General features: G+C 40.2%; 1 protein-coding gene across 1 annotated transcript in view; it reads left to right on the top strand.

The window, feature by feature from the left end:
* The window catches only part of CngA (Cyclic nucleotide-gated ion channel subunit A), a 349,197-nt gene extending 335,326 nt beyond the window's left edge, over window positions 1–13,871 (top strand). The window contains exon 13 of the mRNA XM_072301734.1: window positions 13,701–13,871. Coding sequence (XP_072157835.1) covers window positions 13,701–13,863 — 163 coding nt within the window. The 3' untranslated portion in view covers window positions 13,864–13,871. The remainder of the gene's footprint in view (window positions 1–13,700) is intronic.
* Window positions 13,872–19,905: the final 6,034 nt, after the last annotated feature.

Here is a 19,905-nt window from a genome sequence, read left to right as displayed (position 1 = left end):
AATTAAATCTAAATTACGTGTAGAAATGGAGTTTAGAGCTTTAATTTCAATATAAAAAAGATGTTAAAGACTCTGTTTACAATGAAGAGGACCATTATTTTGTGTGAGAAAAATTTCAAAGAGGATAACTGAAACCGTGTTTGCAGAGTGAAGTTTGATTTTACTACTCTTGCAACTATCTTTGTCCGTGAAAAAATTTGACATACGTTATCTTTAACTTAATCACTTATTTTGTGAGAAAATCCCTCCTCCCTTCTACATTCATTTCATTGATATGCCCACTTTCAGAGATTATCGTGCAGTCTTAGACTTCATAATTCGATCGGCTTGTACAATGGCTTCGTAGACCTCCTTCAGAATTGTGCTTTAGAAACGTCTCCATGCGATCATTCTGAAAATCAACTTTCATCTACGTGTTTTAGCTCCTCAAATAAGTACCAATTTGCAAGTTGCATTTTTTGGCAACACAGCAGCAACGCCACCCCCAAAAGGTGCATGCAAATTTCGGGGCTCGTAATGTTCAACTCGATTTTACGAGCATGAGCAGTTCCAGCCAGACGTAGTATAAGTAAGAAAATCAGAGGGCCTTCAATAATGTGCACGCAACACGCGCATCCCTCGAACACGAATAGTTGTATCCAGACGTTGCCGTTACAGAAGCCAGAGCGTCTTCAATTTTACCGTTTGTGATAATATATTAAGTTATCTCATTCGCGTGTTGTTTTTGCTCGAAGATGAAGGAGACTGGAGCATGTAATCAAATTGAAAAAGAAAACAAATACAAATAAATTAAGGCTAACATAAAAGCAAGCATTTGCAGCGTTTACCCATCTGAAATCACGGGCAATTTTCCATTTTACCTTCCCCTGGGTTAATTGGAAATGAGTACCTAACATATCGGATTGAATACCTACTTCGATATTTTCCGCTCGTGGCAGCGTTGTCAAATTATTCGATTTGCGGAAATGACACGAGAAAAAATTCGCAAGATTAATGTTCGGGAAAATTGTGTGAAAACTTTACCGGCGAAAACTGTCTGGGGTAATGTTACTATCCATCTGTGCTTCAGATAGAAATGACGACATTTTGCAATAAGGAATCACTATTCTGCCGTGCTAAGGAAGAACGCCGTATGAACATTCGAGAGTTGCCAAATTTCCCTTGATGAAATGTGTATTTTTGACGTCATTCATGCACATTTTTTTAAAAAAATTTTCAGACATGGTAGATTATATTGCGTACAAAGTTGTCTGGAAATTTTGGGGGAAAATAGTCACAGTTTTCCCGGTAAATTCGGTTTTTATCGAAGGAAACTTGGCAACGTCTGAAGGCTCATACGGCGTTCTTCCCCAGCACGGCGGTATTTCTAGCTCATCTATAAATGCACCCATCTGCATTGCATGAACACAGTGAAATGGGTGAAAAACGCGTATCACGATTGTCGTATTTCCTAATCCTCGCTCTCATTTTTTAACGAAGAGGAATTTTTTTATCGCACTCTTGTCTGAAATTTTTGCACATTTACTCTCTTCTCGTTTTTTTCACTCTCTCCAAAAGTCAAAGAAGAGGAAATCAAAATCTAGGAAGTTTTCAAGAAATTAAGTTGAGTTGTTCTCCACTTAATTAGGATTCAATTTCATGTATATCATGAAATCTCAGCATTGCAAACTGCGATGTACGTTCCACAGTTTCACAGCCGATCATATGAGCTTTTGTTTTTAAGCTTCTGCACGGAAAAAAATGAAATTGCTGATTTAACAATTCTGTAGTTAAAAAGAGTCCGACATGTTACAATGTAGATTTTACAACAAAAAAATGTTATTTCAACCACCTCCGGAGTTAGAGTAGCTTTCAACTTTTGTGAAATGTACATTTGAAACACGTCGGACATACTTTTCAACAATTTAATTGTAAATCAGCAATCCGTTTTTTCCCGTGTGAGCTTTGAGATCCTAGGATGAGCTAGAAATAGCGATACCTTATTGAAAAACTTAGTCAAAATGATAATGGAGATGTTGCATGTGTGAGGAATTTACGATTTGACTAATGATTCATATGTAAAAGTATGCGAGAAACACGATGGTGCCACTGGTTTTTCTCTGAAATCAACTCCCAAGCTCAAAAAAAGCTCTCAAGTTGAGGCCAAAATGGAGGGGATATCCCACGCTATCCTGAGAGTCCACCTCTACATCAAAACGAACTCTCCATGCAAAAATAGGGAGCAAATACATTAGCAGTGATGCCGTGTTTTCAGTTTTAGAGTCCCCAAATAAAGTGGCAGCCCTGCTAATGTATTAATTTGCTCCCTATCTTTGCATGGAGAATTTGTTTTGATGTAGAGGTGGACTCTCAGGATAGCGTGGTGCGTGGGATACTCCCTCCATTTTGGCCTCAACTTGAGAGCTTTTTTGAGCTTGGGAGTTGATTTCAGAGAAAACCAGTGGCACCATCGTGTTTCTCGCAAACTTTTACATAAAAATCAACAGTCAAATCGCAAATTCCTCACACATGCAACAGCTCCATTTGGACATGATGGAAACCTTACAACGGCGCGAAAACCCCAAGTGCCTCCGGACGAAAATACGGTCGATTTACGTATATTCCCGAGCGGGGGCGTGCGATTCCACCCCGAAACTACCCTTAAAGTCAATTACGTCGCAGAGTCGCTTAACTCTTTTCCACTACGAGCTCATCTCCTCCGCGGCACGGCATCGCTCATCAAAGGGCGGTAATTTCATGCGAGTAGTTTTTCGCAAAACCGCGAGTGCTCTTTGAACTCCTCGCGGAGGGACTCGAGAGGGTTGTGTCGCCGTCCTGAGAAAAAGCGCCGTATGTATGTTCCAATGTTGCCGATTCTTCTCTATAAACATTCAATTAAAAGGAAAGTTATTTATATTTGGATTGCATTTTGCAAAAAGGAACCACTAGCATTGCAATGTTGCTAAGATTGTGCAACTTCTTTTGTCTTGGAGGAAAACCCCGATTATCCATTAATAGTTTCTATTTTACTCGCTACAAACTGTAAATTTAAGACAAAAATTAATATCTAAATTTCATAGTTTTTCACGATTTCCGCAATTTTATTGCAAAAGATGAAGTTGCACAATCTTAGCATCATTGCAATGCTAGTGGTTCCTTTTTGCAAAATGCAATCCATTTTATCTAGAAATTTTCGTTAACTTCAGATTAATAGGTCAGTTGCGCTGGTCTCAAAATCGTGTATCGATGCTTGATTCTCGTCGATCAGCTGAAAATATTAAGATCTGTCCAAACAGCAACCAGAGGCGGATCCAGTAATTTGGCAACACTAGCAATCCTCCATTTAAACATGTGTTAAATTATCGATACTTGTCGGATTATACCCGCCCCTCCAAGAATCGATGTATTTCCGTAGGTTTAAATGGAGAAAAACAGTGTTGTCGATTTGCCGGATCCACCAATGACGGCAACTTTCTACGTTCAAATTAGCCGAGATACCGCGCTTTAAAAAATTCGGTTCATGACGGCATCCACCGCCTTGGCCGGTGGCACCTTCCTTGGTTTTCCTTGGATTCCTTGGTGATGTTTTCTTTCTAGTTCAAACTTTGTCTTGTGGCCCATTCCTCAACATTGGTGGATAAATCTAGCATATTGAAAAAAATGAGCCTCTAGACAAGGTATGAATTGGACTGCATTTTGCAATTTGGAACTATAAATTCTGGCTCTTCTGGAAAAAACACTTATGTGCATAGGGAAACTAATTGCACATACGTTGTTTTTAAACCGGGCTAGAATCTATAGGTCCAAATTGCAAAATGTAGTCCAATTAAAAACGCTGCCTGTTCATTCTTCAAAATTCCACAAAGAAAACGAATCACACAACTGCAAGTAAAAAAATCGACTTCTGTCTTCTATTAAGGTACGGCAATTAGACGCGGAATGCCGCCGCGGAATCTGACGCGGCGGACGACCCGAGCGAGCGAGGCGTCGAGTTTGTTTCCGCTCCGCCGTGCCCGGCAACTAAGCAGCGGAATCGCCTCCAAAATTCCGCCGCGTCCGTCGGCAGTCTCGTCATCAGTATCCGATGATAACTCACGAGTGTAGATGTGTTGTGCCTTGCTACAATGAACATTCACCACGTTTCAAAAGCTCTAATATTTTTTACGAGAATACCAGTCAAAATATCCCTTTGTAAAATTTCTAAAAGTATTTTTGAATGAGCAAAACAATTTTTAACGCACGTTGGCAAAAAACTCCAACATACAGCAGTAAAATGTTTACAAAAAGTTCAAGATAAGCTCCCTATCAATAGTTTCAAATTAACGAATAAAGTTGAGCAGAGAGTTGCAACATTGCAAGCAAAGACATCCATTTTTTTACTTTCAGCCATGATGTTCAAAAAAAGATTGGTCGATCAGGTTTCTCTATAGGTATATAGCAACGTATAAATAAATTGTTCAGTTGCCAAAAAGCCATAAAATAGTTATTTCGTTTTGTTTTTATAGATTTATTTCCTGGAAAAAAAGGTGTCATGTTACTTTTACCTATTTGTGTGGTACTATTTGCACCTGGTACGAGGTAGGATTGCCATGCGTTGATATCGTGCTAAAAATTTTTTTTCTTTCATGAATCCAATAAGTCACGATGGCCCGCAATTTTCCATTGGTTTCTCCACCGCGATCCACGTTTCGGCACATAGACATGAAAAATCATCGAAAACCTCGGCGGACGAGGCGGAATCTCCGAGGGATTCCGCTCCGATCTGTTCTCGACAGATCGGAGCGCCGTGACGCCGCGGACGCCGCGGCATCGCTCCGCTCCTTAGTTGCCGCTCCCATTGAAACGCGTGTAACAGATTTCCCTTGCGTCCGCCGCGTACGATTCCGCGGCGGCATTCCGCGTCTTAATTGCCGTACCTATATTCCTTGAATTGAAAAATACAAAAGCGTCGTTTGTATATACTCGAACTTCCATTTGATCTGTGCTGAAGAGACTTGTTAATATCTCGCTCAGGAGTAGATTTTAAAACTTCCCGTTGTATATGCATTGTTTTCCACGCGAGATTTCAAAGAGAAACACGTAACGTTTTATTCTACTTCAGACCGTGTCTAGCGGCCCATTCTGCAACTGCGGAGCATCATCTTTGCACTGGTCTCTTCTTATGCACGTTAGTTTGAATATAATCGCGGCGCAGAATTGGCGGAAACAGAGAGTGCTTATTTCGGTTGCGTCTAATACTCGGAGCAAAACATAAAGCGATTTGAAAGACACTTACATTCTGAATTTCTTGCAAACGGCGTTATTGTTCCGAAACAGGACCCGGGTGCTCATGCATTCTCGACAAAGGCGCGTTGAGACAGCACAGTGATATTCTGCCACGCTATGGAGAAACGCCGGGCGAACACTGCCGTGCTAAGGAAAAACGCAGTATGAACCTCCAGACGCTGCCAAAGAGCCTTGCACAAAAAGGGCTAAAATTCGCCCGTTTTCGGGCCCTCGAAATTGGGGTCGGTGTGAGGTATTTTTTCATCTATAGGGTGACCCTTTACACATAATAAAATTTCAGATTGAGTATACGCACCGTTTTTGAGATATGGGGGGGCAAAGTCCCCGATTTTTACTCATATTTGCAGGTATTTTATAGTCGAACTTCGGCTGCTACAAGGTACCGGATGTAGATATTGAAGCGCGGTTTGCGGTGATTTGTCAAGCTATTTCTGGATTATTTTTTCACATCTTTTACAAACCCGCAAATGGTTTTTCGGGGGGGGGGGGGGGGGGAGCTTTATTCATACTATCATGACCGTTCGTATACGTCTTACTGGCATTAATTGCTTCGTTCTCGACTCCTCTCCACGCCGTAATCATGATGGTATTTTCTGTTAGGAATCTTTCTTCTTCTTTATATTTGACCAATTCTAATGTTGTCTCCCCCTTTTTCCCTTTTTAAACCCCCCCCCCCCCCCCAATTCTAAACACTCCCTCTCAAGTGTATATTCCTGTGCGGCAGATATGAAGGTGTTATTTGTGGGGAATTATTTTCTGTCTTTATGGTTGATAAACTTTGACCCCACCTATTTCCTCCTTCCCCCCTTTACCCCTGTTTCACCCCCCCCCCCCATTTCCACCGTACCTTACTCGAAGTTGTCTGCTCCCTCTGCAGCAGAAATGAGGATGTTTCCGGTAACTATTACACTATCCGATAACTATTATACTCTCACAAAAAAAAGTATTCAAGCATGTAAAAAAGAGAAAAGAGGGGGGGGGGGCAGTGGAAAGAGGGAATAAGGTAGGAAATATGAACTAGTGAGGGGGGATGGGAAAGAGAAAAAAGGGTGGGGGGTGTCTCCCTTGTATTGAGTTTAAAAAAGTAAAAAATTCTTCGCTGGAAACATCCTCATTTCTGCTGCGGAGGGAGCAGACAACTTCGAGTAAGGTACGGTGGAAATTGGGGGGGGGGGGGTGAAACAGGGGTAAAGGGGGGAAGGAGGAAATAGGTGGGGTCAAAGTTTATCAACCATAAAGACAGAAAAATAATTCCCCACAAATAACACCTTCATATCTGCCGCACAGGAATATACACTTGAGAGGGAGTGTTTAGAATTGGGGGGGGGGGGGGAGGTTAAAAAGGGAGAAAGGGGGAGACAACATTAGAATTGGTCAAATATAAAGAAGAAGAAAGATTCCTAACAGAAAATACCATCATGATTACGGCGTGGAGAGGAGTCGAGAACGAAGCAATTAATGCCAGTAAGACGTATACGAACGGTCATGATAGTATGAATAAAGCTCCCCCCCCCCCCCCCCCGAAAAACCATTTGCGGGTTTGTAAAAGATGTGAAAAAATAATCCAGAAATAGCTTGACAAATCACCGCAAACCGCGCTTCAATATCTACATCCGGTACCTTGTAGCAGCCGAAGTTCGACTATAAAATACCTGCAAATATGAGTAAAAATCGGGGACTTTGCCCCCCCATATCTCAAAAACGGTGCGTATACTCAATCTGAAATTTTATTATGTGTAAAGGGTCACCCTATAGATGAAAAAAAACCTCACACCGACCCCAATTTCGAGGGCCCAAAAACGGGCGAATTTGTGCATGGCTCTTTTCTTTGATAAAACACGAATTTCCTGGTAAAAACTTACGAATATTTTCGTTCCAATTTTGCAGATAATTTTGCTAGCAATTTCACCTAAAGTTCCAAAAAATTTCAAGGGAAAAGATTCATAACTTTCCTCATAAATGAACATTTTATCGAAGGAAATTTGGCAACTCTCGAATGTTCATACGGCGTTTTGCCTTAGCACGGCAGAACATACGAATTTTGCAAAATTTCCCCCAATAGAAAATTCATTTCGAATGAAAATTATGAATATATCTCATTAAAATTTTCGGCTCTTTTAGATTAAATTGCCGACAAAATCGTCCGAGAAATAAGATGAAAAAAATTTAAAAATTTCCCAATTATTTCGTGTTTCATGAGGGGAAATTTGGCAATTCCAGAAGTTTCATGCGGCGTTTTTCCTTCCCGCGCGGCAAAATTAGCCGTCTTTATTTCCACCACATGCGCAATTTTATAATCGGCTTTCAACACGAATTTATTGTCACTGCTGCATCGCGGCGTCCGAGCACTCGTTCCGATCTCGCTTGTACCACACTGTCACGATAAATTACTTTCCTCCAGCTGTATTTTGCAGACGAGAATGGGTCGCCAAGCTGCCCGGTCCAAGCGTTAAATTGAAGGGGAATTGGACTACGTTTTGCAGCGGGAAACTACCATTTCTGATTCATTTCAATAGCAACATATGTGACATTTGTATCACTATGTGGATTGGTGATTTTATCGCTGATCCTGAAATAAAAGTTGTTTCGTGCACAACAACCCAAACCATACAATCCATTTGTGAACGTCCGCAGGGAAAAGAAATTCTTTGAGTCGGTTTAGGAATGTGATGTGGTATCACGCGAAAGTGAAGGAAAATCTTAGCTTTTTACCTGACTTGAGGCACTGACTGACGTGTATGAAGGTAGACATTAGGCTCGCATTTATGAATAAAAAAATCAGGCGCGCTACTATTCGGACTCCGGAGTAGATATGTGATGTGGTATCACGCGCAAAAGAAGGAAAATCTTAGCTTTTTACCTGTCTTAAGGCACTGACTGGCGTGTATGAAGGTGTATTGTGCTCGCATCTATGAATACGAAAATCAGGCGCGCTACTATTCGGACTCCGGAGTAGATACGTATGTGATGTGGTATCACGCGAAAGTGAGGGAAAATCATAGCTTTTCACATTTCTCGAAGCACGGACTTGTATAATATGAAGGTAGACATCATTGCGCTCGTATTTATGAATGCAAAAATCAGAAGCGCAACTATTCAGACTCCAAAAAGGGCATGTAATGTGGTATCACGCAAAAGTGAAGGATCATTTTAGCTTCTCACCTCCCTCGAAGAGCTGGAGTTTATGAATGTGTGCATTATGCTTGCACTGATGATGCGAAATTCAGGCGGGCAATTAATCGAACCCCGAACTAGAAGCATATGACTAGAGGCATATCGATGGTGAAAGTTAAGAAGCACGTACCTCAAAAAACACGATTTTCCAGGAGAGTAAAAAAACTGTCTACATTCCTCTTTATTGTTAGTAGAAGAGTAATAATTCTTGGAGATAGCGAGAGTAAAATGCTTTTTCAGGCCCCATCAGTATTTTCAATAATTTCTCGAACTGCTAGAAAATACGGCAGAAATGCCGATATTCACGTTTTCGGCATTAGGAATTGACACTTTATCACGAGATACTCATTTTTGCAATATTAGTGCTTAAAACCTGTTATTGGCGGATTTGGATCATTGAAAGACTAAAAAAAGAGTTTTACGCTCACAATTTCTTATCAGATAAGCTTTAGTTTGATCTCATATGGCCGAATTAAGCATAGTATGATTTAAAAATGGCATTTCATCACGAGATGCGGATTTCCGTAATTAGCGTTTTGAACCTGCTCTTGATCACTAATATCAAAAATAGAGTTTTTTCATAATGAAAACTTGTTCAGAAGCTTTAGTTGATCCAATACGGTAAATCACCAATAAGTGAATCAGAGAATTGGCATCCTTGCGTTACTTTCACACCATAAGTAAGAAGACAGTGCGTAGTCTCTAAAATATATTGTCTCCGCGTGGATCGAACCGCGAAAAATTATGTAGGAAATGCTTATTTTCGAATTTCTCCCCAACATTTTGGCTTAAACCTACACCGTTAGAAACCTAAAGCCGTTTACTGCCCGTAGAAACCTGGAGGTCATCCCATGCTCCATCCTCCCACACTCTACGCCTATCAAACGGACCAGTGGACAAAGTACCTATTCTTCAATTCTGATTATTCACAGTTCATAGTCACAAGCTCATTTTATCCGTCCCAAACTTATTGAATTTGCAACCGCTTTTGAGTGAATTACGATATTGAAAACGGCGACTCTCTCAGTTTTGCATAAGAATACAATAACCAAACGAAGAAGACATACAAACCAAATTCTGTACCATGCGTTTATTGTATCATCTTTAAAATAAGACTTACGAGCAAAATAAAATATTAGGGCGTAAGGTAATGTTCTTCGGGCTTTTTCAAAATTACGGCTCCATTAAAGACTCCAAAATTCTGAACATTTTAAATCGACATCATTTTAAAGGGCTACTCAAATACGATACAGAATAGCGCCTAATAGGTTGCCAGGTGGGCAGCCAGCGGGTTTGGGCTTCTTGGTTGCCAGGGGGGCAGCCCCGGGGTTGGGCATCTTGGTTGCCAGGGGGGGGGGGCAGCCCCGGGGGTTGGGCAACTTGGATGCCGGGGGGGCAGCCCCTGGTAGCAAGTGGTAGCCCAAGTGGGGCAGTATATTACAAAACACGTATTCAATGCTGAATTTACATCCTGTTGTCTTGGTCCATGAATCGCCTTCAATCGGCCGGTTATGCAAAATGACTGTCCCGACGCACGAATAGTGGTATCAGAAATTCGTATTTAGATTACGCAGTGAGTTGAAGGCGCTATTCTGTATCGTATTTGAGTAGCCCTTTAAAATGATGTTGATTTAAAATGTTCAGAATTTTGGAGTCTTTAATGGAGCCGTAATTTTGAAAAAGCCCGAAGAAGATTACCTTACGTTCTCAACAACGTATATTGTTAGCGGAGGCGTGGGTGCGCCGATTTCAATAGAAACGCACCAAGTCCCATTTTCGAAAAAAAATTAGTTGGGAGCAGCTTTGAATTTAACTAGTCGTTAATTTCCTCCAGTAGGAATTTCAAAGCCACGAAAAAACATTAAACTCGGTCAAAGAGCTTCTGCCAAATTAATTTCTCCGAAGGATGATCATGACAAACGTAAACGCTCAAAATTTCGTGCCTTTCTTTGCTCTATTAAGAATGTTTGCCAAAACTCCCTCCAATTAAAAATTTGAAATCCTGCAATCGAAATCAGTGTATTCTCAGTTTTACTGTCGTGCTGATTCAACAAGCCTCATCTTTTACCTCAAAAAATGACATATTCTCATTTGGCAACAGTTTTGAAAGAAGCACACTTCCAAAGGACGCGAGCCAAACCCTTAATAGCGAAATTTTCGGTAAGTTTTAATGGATCGCACCACATGAAAGAGCCTTGGGCAGGTCTTGTGCGCTGCCGTGCTAAGGAAAAACGCCGTATGAACCTCCAGGCGTTGCCAAATTCCCTTTGATAAATCACGAATTTCCTGGTAAACTTATGAATATTTTCGTTCCATTTTTGCAGATAATTTTGCTTGCAATTTCACCTAAAGTTCCTAAAAATTTCAAGGGAAAAGATTCATAACTTTCCTCATAAATGAACATTTTATCGAAGGAGATTTGGCAACTCTCGAATGTTCATACGGCGTTTTTCCTTAGCACGGCAGTGCTGTGCCGCGGTCCACTGACTTTTGGCCGCCTGCCCGATACCCAAATACTATCATCGACACCATACTGTTACTGTAGCCGTTATTCACGCTCTCTTGAGTAGCACTAGCTCCTCTTGACTAAGTATTTTCTTCGCGGAAAATTATCAAGCTATCGTGTAAGTCATGGGGCAACGCCCTGAAAAATTGGTCGTAAATGAATCCAGTATACGTAAACGTTAAAAAAGATGCCCGGGCCACGTAAGTGGCTACAAAAATGGAAACATTTGCGCGCGTAACGGTGCAAGGAAAAAAGTTATTTCTATTTGCAAAATGAACTGCTTTTCAGAAAAAATAGTTGCACTAAGGTGATTCGTCAAGCTCAAGTTACGTGGTGGAACTGGCTTGCGAGAAATTGCATCGATTAAGTAAAAAATTTCGGTAGATTTTGAATTTTCAGTCCAAAAAAAGACGATATCCCTTACGCAAGAGCCTATAAAATCATTCTGAACCAAAAAATTTGCATAATGTAGGGAAATTAAACCAGATCCTGTTTGGAAAAAAGAACCTCGTATTCAATACAAGAATCGATAACTGAATCGAATGCGGGTTTTTTTTCCAAACAGGACTCTGCTTTCATTTCCCTACATTATGCAAATTTTTAAGTTTAGAATGATTCTTCAGGCTCAGGCGCAGGGGATATCGTCCTTTTTTGACTGAAAATTCAAGATCTGCAGAGATGTTTTACCTAATTAATGCGATCCATCGCGTGCCAGTTCGACCATGTCACCTGAGCTTGACGAATCACTTTCAGACGTTGTCACGGAATTTACCATGTGTTACTGGATCAGAAGTAGGTATGTTGGAGCCCCTTCAATCGATTCTACAAGCAACATGGACAGCCACTGAGTTGGAATAGTTGCATCTAGAAGTGCGATGGTAAAGTGGGCTCGTTAATGCTAAAAGGAACCATCTGGCACGCAAATATAACGCACATAGTTTCTTATGGCATAAATACGTCCAACCAGAAGAGGCATGTACCCTGATTGCGACGTTCCAAAATATTTTTAGTCGTTTCTATTTTTTTAAAAAAACGAAGAGAGGTATTTTTTGGAATAGATTATTATGTACGTTATGAAGACAGTATTAAAATAATATTATGGGTATTATCGTTGAGGCATCAGCCTCAGTTGTGCAGTGGGTAAGACAGCTCCGGCACTGAGGTCTCGAGCTCAACTCCCGGAGGTGACTGATATGTGGACTCCATTTTACAATTAGGAACTACGATTTCTGGCTGAGTTTAAAAACAACGTAAGTACCGTTAGTTTTTCTATGCACATCAGTGTTGCTGCAGATGAGCCAGAAATTGTAGTATTCCTAATTGCAAAATACTGTCCATTTAAGGACACTAAAATGTCAGTTATCGTGACCACGGATAACTATGCCACTCTAATTGAATTGTTTTCGAAAAGGGGATGATGAGCGTCATTAAGTGAGGAAATCAAAATAGCTCTCGAACTTTTGTCAAGTGTCAAAATACCAATACATAAAATTTCTAAGATCGATAAAAAATTCTTTTCTTCGAAATTTTCACATTTTTGGTGACATAGAGACGCTTTATCACCCCCCGTCCTCATCCGTCATAGGTCATTCTCTCAGAAGAGGTAGCACAGTCAACTTTTAGACGTGCGCCTTTTTGATCGCTTGAGAGACCTGTAACATATTTTTCTTTAAAAAATGATAATTGATTAGGGCACATCCTATTTTCGGTTGTGCTGCTCACGTAGCCTTTGAAGCGCCACTACAAATGAAACTAACACAATATGGAAGTAGAACAAACGGAAAGACGGCACAGAGATACAATTATTCGTGCTTGATGGATATCTGCGTTGCATCTGCAAAATTGAAGGCGCGATGGCGCGAGCTGTGAATTCGCGATGTTCCGCAGCTCGGCTTTCTGTTGCCAATGAGGTGTCGTAAGAAAATTAAGAAACAAGGCTCGATTATTACGACTCTCTTATTTACGGCTGTCTCATACAGTCTTTATAGCACCGCTATAAATACAAATGAGACAAACTGAAACAATCACAGTATGGAAATAGAGCAAAGTAAAAGGAGGCGCGTTGGTGAAGGCGCAGAGATACAACTATTCGTACACGATGGATGTCCGTGTAGCATCTGCAAAATTGAAGGCGCTATGGCGCTAGGCGTGAACTCGCGGTGCTCCGTTCCATGCTGCCAGTGAGGTCTCGCTCAGATTCGAGAGAAAAATTTAAAAAACTATAGACCTGATTACGTCTCGACTCTGTTGTTCCTCAATGTTTTCTTAATTAAATTAAATTTACCAAGGCAATTTCCGTCGTGACTTCATAGCCTATAAGGAGTAAAGATTAAACTTGTTTAGATGATCAGTTTATATTTGCAAGGTAAAAATGGTTGCACAATCTTAGCGACATTGGTCTTGGTTCCTTCTTGCAAAATGCAATCCACTTATTATTGAGCTATCTCCGCTAATCACTGGAGAAAAAAAACACATTGGATCTGGAGTCCAGACTCTTGAAAACACTGACAAGAAAAAATACTCTTGATTCAATCGAATTTTTGCTTGAATCAAAACGAAATCCGCTTAAATTAAGAGGTTTATTCTTGATTTAATCAAGAGATAGATTTTTCTTGTCGATGTTTTTAAGAGTCTGGACTCTAGATCCAATGTGTTTTTTTTTTTTTTTTTTCTTTTTTTTTTTTTTTCTTTCTCCAGTGTAATGGGAATTATTGTCAAGGCGTATCAATAACAATCTGAATTTATCTGTCAACAGCGTGCGGCGGGAGCTGTCGCCAGGATTCCTGTCGGACGGTGTTCCGGAGGAGGCGGGCCAGAGCTCGCCGATCGCCGGACGACGGTCCTTCCACGGAGTGCCTCGGGGCGCCTGGACGCGGCGCAAACGCAAAACCACGACCGCAACCACCTCGAGCTTCTGACAAAACGCCCCCGGGCAGGAGCCCGACCCGCAGTCGCCTACCTCCACGGGCTCCCTGCCCTTCCCCCTCCCACCGCCGCCGCACCCTCGACTCAGCCCGCGCGACTCCGACGCCTCCGACCCGCACCGCCGACTCAGCCCACGAAACTCAGACGCCTCGGAACTTCACTCCAGGCTCAGCCCACGAAACTCAGACGCCTCGGAACTCCACTCTCGGCTCAGCCCACGAAACTCAGACGCCTCGGAACTCCACTCCCGGCTCAGCCCACGCAACTCAGACGCCTCGGAACTCCACTCTCGGCTCAGCCCACGCAACTCAGACGCCTCGGAACTCCACTCCCGGCTCAGCCCACGAAACTCCGACGCCTCGGAGCCAAGTTCAAGGCCACCGTGGCTCAGTCCACGGAATTCAGACGCCTCGGAGCCAGGCTCAAGGCCCCCCTGGTGGAGCCCACGGAACTCGGACGCCTCGGTTGCGCTGCCCCCCAGCTCCGGGCGCCTGAGCCCACGAACCTCGGACGCTTCGGAGCTGCACCCCCGGCTGAGCCCGCGTAACTCGGACCCGAGTCCTACCCAACTGCGCCTTCCGCCTTGGCATCCTGCCGCTGCCGACGCCCCTGAGCTGGGGCCTGAGGCGGCCACCTCTTCGGTGCCCATTCGCCTCTCGACGAGGACCCGGACGCTGCCGACCAATCTCCTGTCCGAGCTCAAAGCCAAAATTCACAAACGTGCCGCTGATTCCGGCTCCAGCCCTCCATAGAGCACCTTACTCCTTCACACCCTCCCTCATAACTCTGAGTCTACCAGTACTTAGTGGATCACTTGGCAAAGGTACCTACGAATTTAAGCATTTTGGTATCTGATTCCTCTTCAAAATGTCATGCAACGGACTGATTATTGGAATTAGACAAAGCTATCGACAAAGAAGGCTTAGGGAGTATTCTGCCAGGCTAAGGAAAAAACAGTATGAGCCTTCAGGCGTTGCCAAATATCCTCTGGAAAATCACTTATTTTTAGGAAATTTTTTGAATATTTTTCCGCCAAATTCTAAGATAATTTTGTTTGTGATTTGATCTAAAGTGTCTGAAAATTTCAAGGAAAAATGTTAATAATGTTCCAAAAAAATAATTATTTTATCCAACGAAATTTGGCAACTCTCGAATGTTCATGCGGCGTTCTTCCTCAGCATGGCAGTATTATGGAGCGATCATGTTGGCTGAAACTGGTGATTCTTACAGACTATAGGGGGTAAAATGATGGACTGTCAGGTCTCTTACCGTTAACCGGCCGTTAGCTAGTCTATTACTTACCTCCTTTCTCCATTGCAACCACCCACCTCCATCAATAAGATCCCACCATATCCTTTTTGTCTTGTCTATGGCTGTGTCTATCAATTACAATAATAGGTCCGCAGACCTTGATTCGAGCAACGGAAATTATCGAAAGTAGCTCCCAACCAAGATATTAACGTTTTAATTCAGCACCAAGAGGCTACGTCCCCTGACTGCTTCGCACCTCGCATACCTAATGCCTGGAAACGCTTCAGGCGCTATGTCGTACGCGTTGCTCCACGTTAATATCTTATTGTTAGTTCGGAGTCATTTTCAATAATTTCCGTTGATAAATCGTGTTATACATGAAATTTTAATGAGAGCACATTATTTTATGCTTAAATTCGCATCTTGCCCAGTGGTTCGTTACATTTGGCCTTCAAGAAAAAATAGTCCTCGCATCGAATAAATAAGGACGCAGAAAAATAGTTGAGTTTGCTTTCAAGATGACGAAACCCTTTTCAGGATTTATTTCTTAAAATGTGTCTGCCTAAAACTTGCGTGGAAAAAAGTTGAGAAAGAAAAGGAGTTGAATCAAAATTGCATGAAGGTCTAAAAAAATTTTCTAATCAAGTGCAGCACAAATAGAGGTGCAATATAACTGCAACGTACAAAACCGAAAAAGTGCGTAAAATTTTGGTTAAAAACCATAAAGGAAAGTGATAAAACTCCTAAAACTCGTTTAGAGTAATTAATGTGGAATTTTCTCTCCAGAAAAAAATCTCTTGAAATATTTCCTAATTGATACCTTTATTTTAACGACTTAAAACGAATGTGGATCCTAAAAATTTTTGCGTTTTTTATCATTTTTCAATTTTTTTTTTTTTTTTGTTTTTTTTTTTTTTTTTACTGCTGGTGGGACTTCTTGACTTCCAGTAGCCTTTTTCCATTGTTGAAAGATAATTTATTTTTTTCATGACTAAAGGGAAGATCCCAGAAACTAGACAGTTTTAAACACAACATTTCTGTGCTTGAAGTGGCATCTTAAAAAAAAAGGTGATTTTACCAAAAAAGTTACCTACAATCATTGGAATCCTGGCACTTAACTGTCACTGTACTCGTCTAATTTCTATCCAGAGATTGTTTCTCACAGTTTCAGTGCAAGTCTCTTGTTTTTCAAAAATACAGTATGAGTTCAGTAATTATTTAACTATTAAAAGCCTTTTCATTAACTGAGTGAAAATAGTTTTGATGTAATCTGCACTCTAATTTTGTACCGGCTTAGTGATTCGATTGAGCTAGGTCCCCTTCCGATCAATAATCCTTTTCCTTTCTACTTGCAAATTGGCATTGAAAGGATCTGCATTCTTGAGGAATGATAATTTAACTATTGAGTAGCTCCAAGTGCAGACTATAATTTCTTTTGAAGGTAGGTAGATAGTCTCAGAGTCAAAACCATCCTATTCTGAGATAAAAATAACACAAGACCCAAAGATGATAGTTGGATGATGTTCTGTATTTTATTTAGATTACATCAGCCGGTGCCTTTTTTATAGCAGAGTAACGAATTATTGACCAATTGTAGTGCAGTCAATTATAAATAAAACGTACAAATTATGTACCTTGAAGGTTATTTCCATACTGCTATGGTCACAGTTTAACGAATCTACTTATGCAACAAGCCGGAGAACCTGTGAATTTTACAGGACTACAAATGCAACCATCGACGACCTAGATAAATTCTATAGTTTCTTCTGAACCTGGTTTTCTTGTTTTTTCAAGCCATGCAATTATTTATTTTACAGAATTTAAAAAATGTCCGCCAAACATTGCTTATGTAAATGAACATTTTTGATTAATTTATTAACTGGCAATATGTCTAAAATACCAATTTTCCATTGAGAGCCAGATTTGGAATGTGTAGCGGGACGCTCAACCTATCTGTGCAAATCCATCCTGACACCTCACTCCTCAGAAGCACCAAATAATTACATCTCAAAGAAAACTAGCTTCAGTTGGGGGTGATCATTGAATTCAATCAGGAATAAAAATGAGCATATACCTCCCGATTTCAAGAGTAAATAATTACAAAATCTTTGGGATATTTTTAAAGGAATGGTCCCTAGCATTTCTGTAACAAGTAGAGGATGGAGAAAATGAGTTTTTTTTATCTTTCTTCAGCTTCTAGCTAACATCCTAAAATTACAAAATAGTGAAGAAAAAAGGCACTTATAATTTTCTAGATATAGAGCTGGAATTGATTAATTCATTTCACCCGTCATCCCTTTAGTCATATCTGTGAGGAGTAAAGGAACTTAATTATGATTGCATACATTCTATCACGTAGAGTTGGGTTGCAAAGTCATTGAACTGTTCAAAAAGATGAATTAACTAACCATCTTCTCGAATAATGTAAAAGCTGCTTTTGTGATCGGATGAAATAAGAGCAGTAAACCTGCGTCAGTAGGCAGATGATTTTTTACAAAACCATAGTTTTATATTGGATTCAATTTTAAACATTTTTTACAAATTGAATTTTACACCTGAAGTCGTTTTCTTTTAACCCGTTAGTAATAGGTAGACTTTGTTATACGAGCCTAAAAACCAAGTGAGAACCATTGTAAAAATGTAAAATTAAGTTCACGAAATTGTTTGTACTTAAATGTTAAAATAAGTACCTAATGTAAGTATTTTGATTACTGAAGCTTGTTTACATCGCTTATACGTTTGTATGCTTTTATTACCTCTCTTATCTCGGAGAGATGAGATGGAGGCACTTTTTCTGTTATACCAGCTATAAACACCCAAGTGCGATTGAAGTGAGAGAATACAGGATACTTACTAATATCCTTCTTGTACATGGATACAAGTATCTCACTTGTAATGATGGAAAAACTATTTGGGGTCAAGATGCACTGTCAACTGGGAGCAAGTAATTTATGAATTGTAGTTCTCTCTGAAATACAGTTCGGCAAATGCTAACAATTCTCATACTTTTTATTATCAATTTTAATCTATCCGCGGTAGTTTGAAAATAATTTCACTGACAGACATCTGTATGAAAACACCAATTTTTTTTTTTTTTTTTAAATAATTTTCTGTTCTTCCTCTTTTACTACACTGTCATCTGATGAGAATGAGTGGGTAACTGTGGGAACGTCGATGCTACCTCAATCCAAAAGCAATCCCATTCAAAGAGGGGACTAATGGTAGCGTTCCAAAAATAATACTGGAATTCCTTTGTGGTAATATTATCGCAGTAATAGCATTTTCTGACTAATACTGCCAAATTATTACATGACAGGGTCAGACCCTCTGGTGCGCCAAAATATTTTACTGGAAATGGTCATCTGTAGTCCAACTGTTGATTGCTAATTTCATAAATTACATCAACAATTTTATTTTTTAAAACAGACCAAATCAGAATTTGCACACATTTATTAACTACAATTGACTTGCTTTGACGGATTCAAAAATTTTGCTCATTAGTTGTTCTATTAAAACTTGTTAGGTTAAACCTAAATCCTAGTCAGCTAATGGGGTTATTAAATGATACTGGATCAGTTTTAATCTCGGTGTATTCTTGGTAAGGTTAAAGGTACTTAATTCCTTCCCATGCTAAGATAAAATTTGCTCCGTGCCGGTGATAAAGTGCACAATCGACCAACACGTGGGGACATAGAATAAATTTATCTTAAATTAGTTAATTCTTGGCATCATAAAATGTGAAGAGAATGATATTTGTCTGTTACAAAAACAATGTGGATTTCTAACGACATGGGTTATTGTTTCTCCTAACGATAATATTTAATGTTCAGGAGAGAGAAAAATTATTACGCTTATAGCAAAGCAGCTGGCTGTGCGGCGTTATCTCCTGTAAGAATTAATAACATTACTGGATCATTGGATTACATTCACAATTATTCAATATTCATCAGGCAATCTATGAGTTGGTAAATCATTATATTCAGCAACAGTTTTGACGTCTCTCAACTAAAAATTTTACCTAAAAAACAATCTTGTGATGATTCAAACTCTTACTGACAAAGGAAAAATTTTTGAATCCGCAAACATGTCGTCCTCTGTTCATTCAGTGCATAAATTTCATCATTCTTTGTTTCCCTTGTTTCTCTTTCCTCCCTTTTTTTAATACTGTTTTGGGTTTTAAGCCTTCACATGCAGGTGAAACATTTACTGTTTATTACATTTTAAAATTTTATACTGTATGTTTTCAGAGAGTAAAAGTTTAAGTAGGAATAATTCTTAATTGTTGATTGTACGTATATATCATTTAATGCAGTTATTATATTTTTTCATAAAAATAAATAAAATAAATTTCAGCAATCATTGAATACAGCATGTGTTTCCATTAATTCTTTCTGTGGTTTGATTTGTAGGTAGCCATACATATTGTAAGTCACAAGCCAATGAAAAGCGCTTGCTTGCAGTTAGATGCAAGTGTAAAATTGAGTGAAGAAATTCAAAACTATCCTATACAAAGTTTCTATTTCTTTCATGACAACCATCTGAGGCAACTGAATACCATAGAGTACATAGAGTTGTAATGTAAGTGGGTGAGCTGGCGGCACTTTTAAGCATTTTCCAGGTCCCGAATTCCAAGACTCCTGTGTGACGCCGCGTCACTTTTTCGATACAAAATCGATTGTTTGCGATACATGGGTACCCGGCCATTCGATGTAAACAAAGAAGATAGGAAACACCACGTATTCCACTCCGCCATTTTGGATCGAACATGTATCGAAAAAGTGACC

The sequence above is a fragment of the Bemisia tabaci genome, chromosome 6, assembly GCF_918797505.1.
Source record: "Bemisia tabaci chromosome 6, PGI_BMITA_v3".
In the NCBI taxonomy this organism is placed as follows: Eukaryota; Metazoa; Arthropoda; class Insecta; order Hemiptera; family Aleyrodidae; genus Bemisia; species Bemisia tabaci.
The sequence above is the reverse complement of the archived record's forward strand: the minus strand, read 5'-3'. Positions and strand labels throughout refer to the sequence as shown.